Genomic DNA, 12,651 nt, shown 5'->3' with positions numbered 1-12,651 from the left:
TCAATCCATTTTAATGTATACATCAGAGAAAACTGCTAGGTATGGTATTAGTGAGCAATGGCCGAGCGGTCTAAGGCTGTGATTTTAGTCACATCATTGTTGATACGCAAGAGATCGAATCCCATCTTCAACAAAAAAAAAAATATTTTTTTTTTATTTTTATTTTTTAGTCTACTCTCAAAGATACAGTCATAAAAAAAAAACCGTGCAGATAAACTAGAGAAAGGCCAAGGTGGTGTCATAAGTTGACTCTTTTTTTTCGGCATATAAAAGTATTAATGACTGCTTTAATATTTGAGAAATAGTTGTTTTTATACGCTCAAGGGAAGGTTACAATTGGGCTATTGCCCTCGGCACGCCTCGGGCAATAGCACAATTCTAACCTTCCCTTGAGCGTATAAAAACAACTATTTCTCTCAAAGCAGTCATTAATACTATAATAAGGCCCGCTATTCGAAAGGACCGCTATTCATAATGTGAGATGAGGGTAGCTATTCATAATTCACATTGTAGGTCATTACTCATAAGGACCGCTATTCATAATACGAAATTGGGGTCGCTATTCATTTACATTGGGGGTCACTACACATATTACGAAAGAAGGGTCTCTATTTATAAAACAAGAAGAGGGTCGTTATTCTTAAAGGAGGGTCACTATGCATGAAAGGAGAAGAGGGTCGCTATTCAAAACACAAGAAGAGAGTCGCTATTCATAATACGATAATAGGGTCGCCATTCATAACACGATATAAGGAGGGTCGCTATTCATAATACGAGAATATTTTGTTAAATCATTTTCCTTCAATGTTTATTACTTATTCAAGCACATTAATGAAGACTCAAATTTACAGCATAAAACTATCCTCTTTTGCTGATTAGAAGTCATATGAAAATTAAACCTACTTTGTTCTTAAATGTACATACAATTAAAACACTCGCAAGGAGAGAAACCAACTCGATAAGTGTCTTAAACGCAAATCGAGAGAGGAATAGAATATAGGGGAGAGAAAAGGATTTTAATAGAGTCAAGAGGAAACGCGGGATAAAGAATTATGCCAATAATCGATAGCATGTACAACAATATCTTGGAAAAATTACAGTATTTTTAATCTTCATCATCAGTCAGCCGTAGAGGGCGTCCCTGTCGCAGATTGAGGAAGCCCTGTTGGTGCAGTGGTGGTCGTGATGTTTGACGTCGTCGTCGTTGTCGTAGTATGGCCCGTCGCCCCGTCAACCGTATCTTCATTGCATAAATATTTACCCGCTCCTTCGTAACCTTTCTCTATGAGACAGAAGATGATGAGATTGGCCAGGCTCATGCCGGTCAAGACGAGGAAATAGTAATTGAGATGTCCATCGTTGATCTCGGGTGGATACCATGGGTCAGCTAGATTATAGAAATTGAAAGTTGAAGAAAAAAATACAATCAAACCTGCATTTAGTGGAAAACTCTGTATAAAGGCCATCTGTCTATAGTGATCACCGATATTGTCTCCCTCTAGAAGGAAATGTGTGTTGAAGAACCTTTCATTAACAAAAATGTTTTTCCCTCAGGCTGCCTTTTTAAACAGGCTTGGCTGTAGATAACTAGGGAATGAAATAGGTGTTCTTATCTGGAGTTGCTTGAAAAATACCCTACATGAGATCTTGTAATAGATCAGGGGGCGTTTCACAAAACTTATCATCAGTGACAAATAACAATTTGTGTTATAAGCTACTCAAATCCTTGCTTCTGATTGGTTATCAGATTTGTCACCGAATCTTGATATTTGTCATTGAAAAAAAAGGCTTTTTGAAACGCCCCCTGGTGAAGCGACAACAATACGAAAGAAACTGTCTAGAAGCACTCGGGGAATTATGATTTTAGAATGATCACAATGAACAGAAATTCTCACAAAAGTCAAGTATAATTCACACATAAATGTAATATGGTAAATAACCACACATGTGGCATGAGAGTTTGGTTAAAATTCTTGGAGTAATCCTGATGCACACAATGCGTTTTTCATTTCAGTAAATTATGAAAACCGGGGGGGGGGGGTGTTTCACAAAGATCCTAAGTTGAACTTATCTCTAAGTTGGACTTCACAATTATGGACAGCCATTAGCATCCTTGAAAATATTTGTAAAAGTTATTTTAAAAGGCATAAATGTTGATTCAAATCATTCATATTTTTTATCATCATGGGAGATTTCATGTTCTTGATGTGGAATTTATGAAAAGTCTACAATATTTCAATTTTTTGCTTTTGAATATATTTCATTATAAGACTACAAATGGCTCTCCATAATATTTAAGTCCAACTGAGAGTTAAGTTCGACTTAGAATGTTTGTGAACCCCCCCCCCCCGATTGTTATGCAGTAAACACAGGGTCCCTACAGATCGTTATGACTTTTGCCAGAGTTGTCACACAAAATGTTTTGTATACCACGTTGTTTTATTGTTCATTTCCCCACTTATCTGTAGTAGTCTATGTTGCCATTGTAATTATATCTTAAAATGCTACGCTATTAACATGAAAAGCACAATAAAAAGACGTTTTAGGATAGTGCGCTGTAATAGTATAGTGTTTGAGTGGCGCAATTGCAATAACGCCTCGTGTGCTTCATGAATTAGCAAGACTATATTGGAATGAACCTTACCTGCCGTGACCATGTTTATAAGTGGTACGAGGAGTATGCCCAAAATTTGGCCGATGGTTGCATAAAACAAGAAGATTCCTGTCACCATAGCTTGCATGGTTCTTGGGGACTGCCTGAAAGCAAATTCCAGACCTGATAAAAGAAGATGACACGACATAAAAATATGTTTGGATCACATGTTTAGGAGCGGTTCTATATAGTAGAAGTTTGGTAGGCGGGAGGCGAAGATGGCGCTTTTGTTGTGGTTTCGTCAGAGCCATCTTTACACAGAGTTTGGCCAACTTGGTTTCACTGGGTCACACATATGGCTCCGTTTAGTCTCATTTCACGACGCCCCCTATCGTCAGAGCATGGTCAGCGTCAGCAGCCTAACATGTTAGCCTATGGACGTTTTTAAAAAAAATCGTTAAAAATTCATTTTTTGTTTAAACGAAAAGCACATCCACCCCGACGTACGTTATCACTAGCTCTTTCATTTGAGCCCTCATGTCTCATTGACTTTTGAAAGTTCACCAACCGTAATTTTTCAAAATAGGTTGCAAGCTCGTCATTGCCTATAATACACATGTGAAACAAGTCTAACTTTGGACTCAGTTTACCAAGCGATTTGAAGATTATAGGTCCAGCACACGAAACATAAAACGCATGAATTATCATAGATCACTTCTGCCTATTTCATTTTGTCCATTTCATCCAACCCCCACCGTAATTTTTCCATTTAGTAAAAGCAAATATTTTGCCGAGTTTAGCAAAAACATGAATATTCATGAACGGTCAGACAATACAGCCTTTTAGTACGTAACGTATAGTGAATGGGAATGTGCGATGATCCGTTCAGGAGGTAGAGGTCAGTGGTTTGTGCTGGCAATGTTCACGCGAGCGAAAATGAGACAATCGGAGCAATATGACATGGCGTATATTCTTTTTATTTTGTGCTTGCCCAACAAAGCAGTAGTAGTAGTTGCATCCAACTCGAACCAGGTCGGCCTAACTCTGTGTATAGGCGGCTCCGGGTTTCGTCACAAAAAGGCACTTCTCTACTTCAAAGAACTAAGAATGTTTGGTAAATGGCAGTGTGCAGAAATAAGCTATGACTGGAACCTTTTTCAACAACGGCACTATTACAGATATACTGACTGCTATGTGAGACCTGGCTATTTTTCATAGGCTCTAGATTTCTTAACAGAGGTATATAAAGGTATTGATAGGGTCAGTTGCAGTTCATACGCCAAATAATGAAGAATAAAGACATTATTTTGATGCCTGATTCCGCATTTGAACAACGAACGACGTCACTTACTTGCGATATATATGAAGATATCAGCTCCACCCATCAGTACATACTGCGGTATCAGTGTACCTATTGTAAGATTCGAAGCGACCACGGTTTGGTTGTTGACATCCTGGTCTAAGAACTGGCCTCGGTGGATGAACGTCATCCGAGCCGTCTCCACGAAGGCGGCAAATAAAACCGCCAAGGTGGCAAAGACGATCCCAATCTCTGAATTGAAAACATAACATTTTATGAGAACATGGCGGCTTCTTGGGGGCTGACCTTTTTTCGACAATGAAAGCTAAACCCTAACCTTTCTCATTCTTTGGACGGAGGACCGATGAGAGTGAAAACTAAAGCAAAAATTGAGCATGGAGGCAAAACCGACAAAAAAGTTTTAAAAGCCTTACGGGTGGTAGGACCATAAGAACAACGGGCTAGTGGAAACAAGGACCACAAGTTTGACGGATAATGGTCATGGAACCATAAACCGGATCTACTAATAATAGGTATGGACCAAACGTACGAAGGGTTTAGATGTGTCAGAAGACCAAACGCATGAAGGGTTTAGATGTGTGAGAAGACCAAACGCATGAAGGAAGGAGTCGGGTCTAAAGGATAGCAGGGCAAAACAAACTGATGGCATACATGTACGTCATAGGACCAAACGTGAGAAAGACTAATGGGTCCAGGGCCTAATGGAAAGCGGAGAAACGCCCTCTACGACACCCCAGCATTGTGGTCAAACTTTGTCGAATACGCGTACTTACTCATTCGGTTGGGCATCGTCATTGTAATGAACCTCTTACTGATGTAGGGGTAGATGTAAATTTCAAAGACTGGAGCGAGTGCAATACCAAGCAGCGGAAGATATCGATGGAGGAGGGCGGGATCAATATCTTTTCCTAGAACCGTCGGCCTCATGCGTTCAGCCTGACTGATGAAGGATGAGGAGATCTACATAGTATACAACAATAATGATGGGCTTAACAAATATGTCACTGTTAATTATGATTATAATTATGATGAGGGTGATAACAAAAGAGTCGAGATAAAAATTATAAAATTCTTTTTGAAAATGATAACAAAATTACCACAAAAGAAATAACAAAACTAGAATGGTCTTTTTTTAAGGTAGGTAAAAAATAGAATGGTGTGTTATTGATCTACTTTACACTTTAATTGTTGTTTTTCAAAATTTCCATTGAACTTAAAAGCTGAGATGCCGTCTACGCCAAGAAAACCTAAACGAAATTCCATTTTATCTGGCTCCGTTGCATTTACTCTATCTGGGCAAACGCTAAATATCACAAGGTAACGATACATGAACAAAAAAAATCCTAAGTTAATAAGTAGCAGCGCTCCCAACATTTATCCTTTTTTAAAAACACTTGCAGGGTTCATTAGGTATAAGAAAATAATTAATCAGCGAATAGTGAGTACCGTAAATCAATTCCGAACTACTGCATGCAGAATAAACATAATGAATTAATAAAAGGTTCATGTTAGGATTATGGAGTTTAGGATTAGCGTTCAGCCTAGGACCGGGGATAAAGTTGGTTGTGTGGAGGGGGAGGGGTATTCTGCGGTTTCCAAATTTAGTTTTCTCAAATACCGACCTGATAACGCAGGATACTGTAGGGCACTTGGCAGGAGAGTAGCAGAATGGCGCAGCAGACATACAAGGCATGGCTGGCTGTTTCTGGAAGAACTTCTGTTCTTTCCTCTACGCTCACTTCAACAGTAGAGAATGTTTCTACGGAGGCACCTCCCGTTCCCGAGGGGTTGACAGATGTAGACAGAACCGATGCTTTCACATCAACAGTCCCGTACGAGGTAGATGTTGTAGCTGGATCCGTGGTCGAGGCTACCGAGGCACTTCCAGAGGGGCCGGCTGCTGTAGACAACTTCGTCAGTGTTTTCTCAACAGCCACAACCCCTGCCCTGGTCGAGGAGATGGACTTGATGGTGCTCTGACTAATCAGCTCCATGCTTTCTTCCTCCATGGCTTGGACGGAAGAGCGGAGGTTGGTGCAGCAGGGGCAAATCATTGACAGTTTGGTCATAATGGCACCGGCTGCTTCTCTCGTCACCTTCGTAGCTACTGTCTCTCCTGAAAATCGGGAAAATGATTAATCAGTTAAACACGATTAACCTAGATACTAATCTGCATGTTAGTTCGGATTCAAAGACACTAGCACACTACCTTTGCTCTTGACTTGGCAAATTCAACTGCTCTGATGTAGCCGTCTGTCTGCGTCTCCTCACACATTCAGGTATTGTGGCTTTGTTTCAGAGTCATAAAGCAAAAAGAACAACCTTCCCGTTCGTTCTACACCCATGCGGGATGAAATAAATCGTTTGTTGCCAGCTACTTTATAAATGAGTACCCAAAAATGAAAATCACTGTTGTACAAAGCAAGCCTGCAAATTGTTTAAATTTATACCTAGAACTTTCTGTCCATGCATTTTCTTTCCAGATTTATAAAATAGAAAATGCACTAATGAAAAGAATATCGGTGCCAATTTTGCAAATCTGAAAAGTCCTGCATGTGAAGAAAATGGTAATAACATGATATAAACCTCAGATGAAGATAAAGGATCCGTAAATCTTCAACTCATTCAAAAATAGAAAACTTTAAAGCATGGAGGCATTAGACCTCCCTGCGAGGTCACTGGCAGGTTGTTATTTCATCAAATCAGCTCTCAATTAACTTAAGAAAAGGGCATCATGGGGGATCAACGGGTACAGCTTAGGCATGATTGGCTGTATAGAGAGCGCAAGTAGCTAATATGATAAGTAGTGCAATGGGGCTTTAATTTGGTAAACTCACTGTGATCGGTGTTCAGATGAAATTTCTTTCGGCAGTAGAACAAGCAGTACATACTGAGGAGTTTAAACGCCAGGGTAGATAGGTATCCAGAGAAGAAGGATATGTTGAGTTGGATGAAGGCTAGGCTTGTGACAGCAAGCAGGTTAGCACTTCGTACCGCCATGTAAATGCTAAGGAAGGGGTGAAAAGAAGTAATTTGATAAAACCCAGGGATCAGATTTATTTTTAGATATGACTTGACTGTGTTTTTTTCCCCCTGAATTAGAATATGTTTTTTTGTTGTTGATTGAATTGATTTCTGCGTTCAACAACGGAATACAAATAATTGAATATGACAGAAAAATATACAAGTCATGTATATATCAACACATCTTTAGACATTTAACAAATAACTTTTAAACACATATAGAAAATACACCTGTGGGACACTAACATTCTTTGCAAAATTTGTGAACACAAAATGTGGGCTAAAGTGAAAAAGAAAAGAAATGGTAGATGTATATAAAGGAACTGTTCCTTATTCTATGATCAGATATTAGTGGAAAGATAGAAGTAGGTCTCATACATTATATTGGTTATACAGACTGAGCTGTTGCCATGTCAGGCAAGTCTCAAATAAAGTACTGCCCCTTCGTCTATAACCAAATAAGAAGAAAGGTAGACTTATGTTTCAAATGTAACTGGCATTGGGACTGAGCTGTTGCAATGTCAAGGAAACCTCATGCAGTACTCACTAGTGAAAGCAACTTTGGACGCTCGCCTTACCATACATCTGAACCAACCTGCCTGCCAAGGGTGGGGCCGTGGTGTTGATGCCGGTGACTCCCAAACTGATAATGACTCGAGCTGTGTAGAAGACGATTCGACGAATTGGGATGGATATAACATAGGAGGGGCCGAAGACGGACCAACTGTAGGTAAGCAGGGGTAAGATGAGGGTACCTAGGAGAAGAATATGCTTTTATTAAATTATTTTTCTGGTGTACTGGAACTCATTGGACATGTCAATCAAACTGCTGCCCAATTTAAGCACTTTTAAATATCACTTGAAGATAAACTTCTACTTCAGTATGAAAATGCTTAAGAAGGTCATCATGATGGAGTTATCATCACTCGTTGTTGGCTGCACCAAACACCCGTTTTTGTTCTTCTTCAGTGTTGTTTTTCGTTTTTATATATTTTGTAACAAATGTAGGCCTATTATATACAGGTAACCTTAATCAAAGCATAATGTTGATGCTGCAGATTATTGTTAGCATCATTTGTATTTAATTACTTGCATAAAATCATTTATTCTGTCGAATATATGTACATATTTTGTTACCTTGTATATGCGTTGCTTTGAAAATTCTTTAAATATGCAGTTAATGTGGAAATAAAACCTTTATATATATATATATATATATAAAGGTATTGCAATTGCTATTATGGCAGTTTAATAATTGAAGAAAACAAATGTCATCCACCAATTTCGTATTTAGGACACCTTGAATTGGTCGAGAGGGACAACGTGGGTAAAACATTTTGTCCAGGGGTGTAAGCACCGAACACGCATCGAATTCCAGATATCTCGTATGAAGGTAGAGACTCGAGAGCCCTCATCAATTGTGTTCTAGTTTGTTTCCAGTTGAAATTGGATTACTTATCGTCATTTAAAACCTCTCTAAGTGTTGAGAGCCTAAAATTTGTCAACAAAGTATGACAACAAAAAAACACATTTTAATTGTATATTGATGTAAAAGAGGATATCATTAAACACACCCTTCTGCAATGATTTTCAAAGCAATTGCGTTTGAAGACGAATATTGATGAAAAAATACCATATTTAGGTTTCGTGTTGTACGCAGAAAACCACAGTTTTGTATTTGTTCGTCAATATTCATCTTCAAACATATTTGTTTTAAAAATCCTTGCAGAAGTGTGTGTTAAGTGATTTCCTCATTCGCATCATTATACAATTTAGGTGTAATTTTGCCATCAAGTTTGTGGGGGCTCCCAATATTTTAAAGAGGCTTTAAGATTGTATTATTACAAATAAGTTTCATTTCTATTTTATCATTTGTTGATGTTTTGAATGAGTTATGGAAATAAATTTATTTGAATTGATAATTGAATTAAAGTGGGGTTTCCTCCCGCCATGCCTCCAGTTAATAAAATTGATTGACTAAAAACCCCAGCTATATCTGTCATTTCAATGGGTTATTTTACCCACTCCAATCGCAGCATGATCTAATTTTGTCGAGTCGCCCAAACATGAATGATGAATAACCACACGTGACACGGCTACATGACCTACGCTACCCGCAACATGGGATAATCTTTACCACTGTTGCCAATTGAAATATCATGAGAGAGTAATCAATTACGACCGTCAAAACTAGTCCCCTGACGAAATGCAAGACAAGCACGCAGCTGCTCTTGGCATCCTGAAGCACTCTGAAAAAAAATGGGTAAAACTGGTTTACACGGCATTTACGCCCAATGAACGTAGACAACGTTTTGCTCAATCACGATTACATTATAGCCATATAAATTGAGCAAGTTGGCCAGATTAGGGTATAGTTTTTTTAATTGAATTGCCCAAAAGCTGCCTAGATTATATTTAGTCTACGGAGCCCGTATCCTGCCCGTGTACCCTTTTCCGTGCAGCCTCCGTGCAGGAGGCAGCCCTGATATATTCGTACGGATTCACGGACTCCGCGGCCTCTACGATTTTGTTTCACGGGAAGTTATACAAATTTGAAAAATCGTAAGCCCGTAGCCCGGAGACATGTCGTATGTGGCATTGCACGATCCCCGCACGGGCATCCCGCGGAGGACTCGTGTTGAGCGTGCAGCAAACGCATGATTTTGGGATGAACATGGGGGCAAACAATCGCTCAAAAACGGCACTGCGGCTGCACGCTCACCGCGCCTTCTCGCGCAACCTCTGCACAATAGTGGCACGAGCTCCGTACGATTCAGTCCGGAGGCGGCGGAGACTGCACGGCTACTGCACTGCAATTGCACGATTTCCGTACAATCTCCAAGCAGCCTCTGTACGGATTAGCCCCGGCCTGCCCACGACGGCCAATACAAGAAATGGCACGATGCTCGAAGATAATGAAAACACAAACATCGTAGCCTGTAGCCTCCTACGATGCCCTAAAAATTGCACACAAAAAAAATCGTAGACCAATTTATCGTACGGCGCCCTGGGCAAATGTAATCTAGTCATTAGCGAGCCTTTAGGGACTACAATAATACAATTTACTCACATTTGAATTAAATTTCTTCTAGTTTTTTTTTTTCTGGGGGGGGGGGGGGGGGGGGGTTGTGGTTGTAACAATCCTATGACAGATCGAATTTGCCACTGTTTTTCTTTGGTTTCGGTATAGCGTAATTACAAAACAAATGTCTATTAAAACAAAAAATATAAACGTTATTGTCATCATAATCCGATAATGACATGTTTCTTGCAGAACTGGTAAAATCAATATATGTTTTCAGTAGAAAGATAATGATTTTGAGCAATATTGGACAAAGGAAAGACTTTCATGGCCCTATCGCAACAAGTGCCCCTCAAGTAGATCACTCCAAAGAACTACCCAAAGCTTGCCAAATCAATGAAGAATGTATAAGTCAATATGTAGGCATGTTATTGATATGTGTGAAATTATGATGACATTTTCTCATTGATTCGTACTCACGTATCTATTCCAGTTGTACTATTTCCTCTACTTTTTCGGAGACTAATCTTTACCAGTGCAACTACAGCTATTTTGCACTCTTTTAGTTTGTAATGTCTTGTACACGTCTTGCATTTTGTTTTATTGTGAATTTTAATGTTTTGTATTTTCCACATTTGTCATTTATGTTATGGGTCCACCCACTTCTCTCAAGCCATTGGCTTTATCGGGTGAAAATGATCCAGCACAATTCTCAATGTAAATATATTGTATGTGATTTTTTATGAAATAATAAATTGAAATTGAATTGTCTCTATTTTGATGTCTTTTCGGATCTGATTCTATGGCAAATGCTTCGGTAGCAATTGCTCCGCGGTCAGTCTCGAACACTAACTAACCTAATTACCGATTTCCCAACTTCAATTCAGGACCAATCACTATACCCTACCCTAACTCTTCACTTATACCTAACCCAAACCCCATGATCTTCGACGAATTAAAGTCGTTATAAAATAAAATTTAATGCATAAATCTGTGTTAAGTGCCTCGTTTAAATAATTTCATAATTGTATTTCAATAGTCAGAATGGGAACTGCGTACATTTCGTGCTGTTAGTTAGGATAAGCCATAGTTATTGTCCTACCTAGCAACAATTAGTGTACGCAAACATTCGCACTATTAAAATGCAAGTATTCATGACAGGTGAATGAAATAATTTGTAACATGGCGCTTGAAGTAGATATTCATTGATTTTAAAAACTAACTTTATTTTCATTATTGCAACATTAAAACTTTGATTCGACAAGGTTATCAAAATTCAATGCTTGGAAGCATTCGAAGTAATGATTATTATGAATTACAAAACGCTTAAATACAGCCCCGTCATAGCACCTAAAGAGCTCTCCGAACGCTGCTGAGATGTGTGAGATCACAGTATGGACATGATTTGCACAAGCAGGCGATATCCCATGACATCTCACACATTTTCAGTGCCTGTGTTTTCATCTTCTCTTGAGTTCTTTCTCTTACTTCACTACCGTCAGGCTAAATGTATAATCTATTGCCTCACTCTAATCCCCGTGCATGGTTTTATTTTGATGACAAATGCAACGATACAAAAATAAAGGAATCTGTCGCTTGTAAACAAAATAAGACGCCATTGTATATTCAGCTGCACACACCGCGGTATGTTCGGCGTTTCAAGAGGAAACAAATGCTGTCCTTAATATCATTCCGGGGGTTTTTCAATATAAAAGTCTGGTTTCTTTGATTATTATTTAACCCCTATCCTGTGTATTTACAAGCAAAAGATTTTAGTTATCAGAATCGGGTCATATCCCCTTCTGAATGGTTTGTCATGCCATTACATTAATATACACTAAACTCATTATAATTTGACAAATAATAGCTTTACAATTATGTTCATTCTTAATGGGATGTCGTCTGCTTGGGCAGTATTGGTCCATATAGTGACGTCATTAAACATCGTTATTTTTCCGGCGAATCTCTCGTATATCCCAGCTGCTATGGAGGAGGTTGTATTTGTATATTTATAAATCACCCGATATGTGGTTGACCTAAAACTTGTACGATGGCCATCTGTTCGCTTACCAGTTTGTAGTGATACATTAGTTGACATATTTCTGATTTTCTATGTATTTCACCTTTAACGAAGATGTATGCATTAAATTTGAAGACATTACGAAAATGGTCTATTGCCGTCAGAGAAAATATCGGGTTCCCCCTCAATGAACCTACCTACAAGACAGATTACACTGTAGATATGAAGGGCTCGATAGTACTTTCCATAAACATCCGTCAAGCACCCGTTCAGCAAAAAGAACGCGGCATCGACTCCGGACATAATCAACATCGACTTATCGAGCTGGGCGCGGTCGTAACCTAGAAACTCCTCTCCGAATTTGCCGATATTGACGAGGATGGCGAAGGCGATGAAAGTCGCTGTGAAGTCGGTGAATATGACGCATGCGGTGGCCACCATGGTTTTCCTTGGGATGGTCTGACCGTCGGCCGTTGTAAAGTCGCTGTCCAGCATGTCGCCGATGTTGCCGAGGGTGTTCTTGAGCTGTCCTCCGATGACGGGAGGCGTGGTCACTGCAGCCTGGTCGACCACGGGTTCGTTTACGTCATTGACATCGCCTGATGGCTCAACCGATGTCAACGAAGAAGTAGCTTTGCCTTTTGCAGTCGCATCAAACTCATTCAACATGG

General features: G+C 39.4%; 2 protein-coding genes across 2 annotated transcripts; both read right to left on the bottom strand.

Annotated features, from left to right (window-relative positions):
- Positions 1-514: 514 nt before the first annotated feature.
- LOC115924567 (solute carrier family 15 member 4-like) lies at positions 515-4,045 on the bottom strand. The gene is made up of 3 exons (XM_030987036.1): positions 3,945-4,045; positions 2,645-2,776; positions 515-1,387 (listed from the first exon to the last, which is right to left on the bottom strand). Exons 1-3 carry the CDS (start codon positions 3,976-3,978, stop codon positions 1,119-1,121), a joined length of 435 nt encoding a protein of 144 aa, XP_030842896.1. The 5' UTR covers positions 3,979-4,045; the 3' UTR covers positions 515-1,118.
- Positions 3,996-12,649, bottom strand: LOC590629. The gene is made up of 7 exons (XM_030987462.1): positions 12,178-12,649; positions 7,486-7,693; positions 6,752-6,921; positions 5,537-6,030; positions 4,688-4,874; positions 4,045-4,145; positions 3,996-4,004 (listed from the first exon to the last, which is right to left on the bottom strand). Exons 1-7 carry the CDS (start codon positions 12,647-12,649, stop codon positions 3,996-3,998), a joined length of 1,641 nt encoding a protein of 546 aa, XP_030843322.1.
- Between the last annotated feature and the right edge of the window lie 2 nt (positions 12,650-12,651).

Source organism: Strongylocentrotus purpuratus, unplaced genomic scaffold, assembly GCF_000002235.5.
Source record: "Strongylocentrotus purpuratus isolate Spur 01 unplaced genomic scaffold, Spur_5.0 spur5_scaffold_16, whole genome shotgun sequence".
Lineage (NCBI taxonomy): Eukaryota > Metazoa > Echinodermata > Echinoidea > Camarodonta > Strongylocentrotidae > Strongylocentrotus > Strongylocentrotus purpuratus.
Note: the sequence above shows the minus strand (reverse complement) of the source record. Positions and strands in the feature narration are given on the sequence as shown.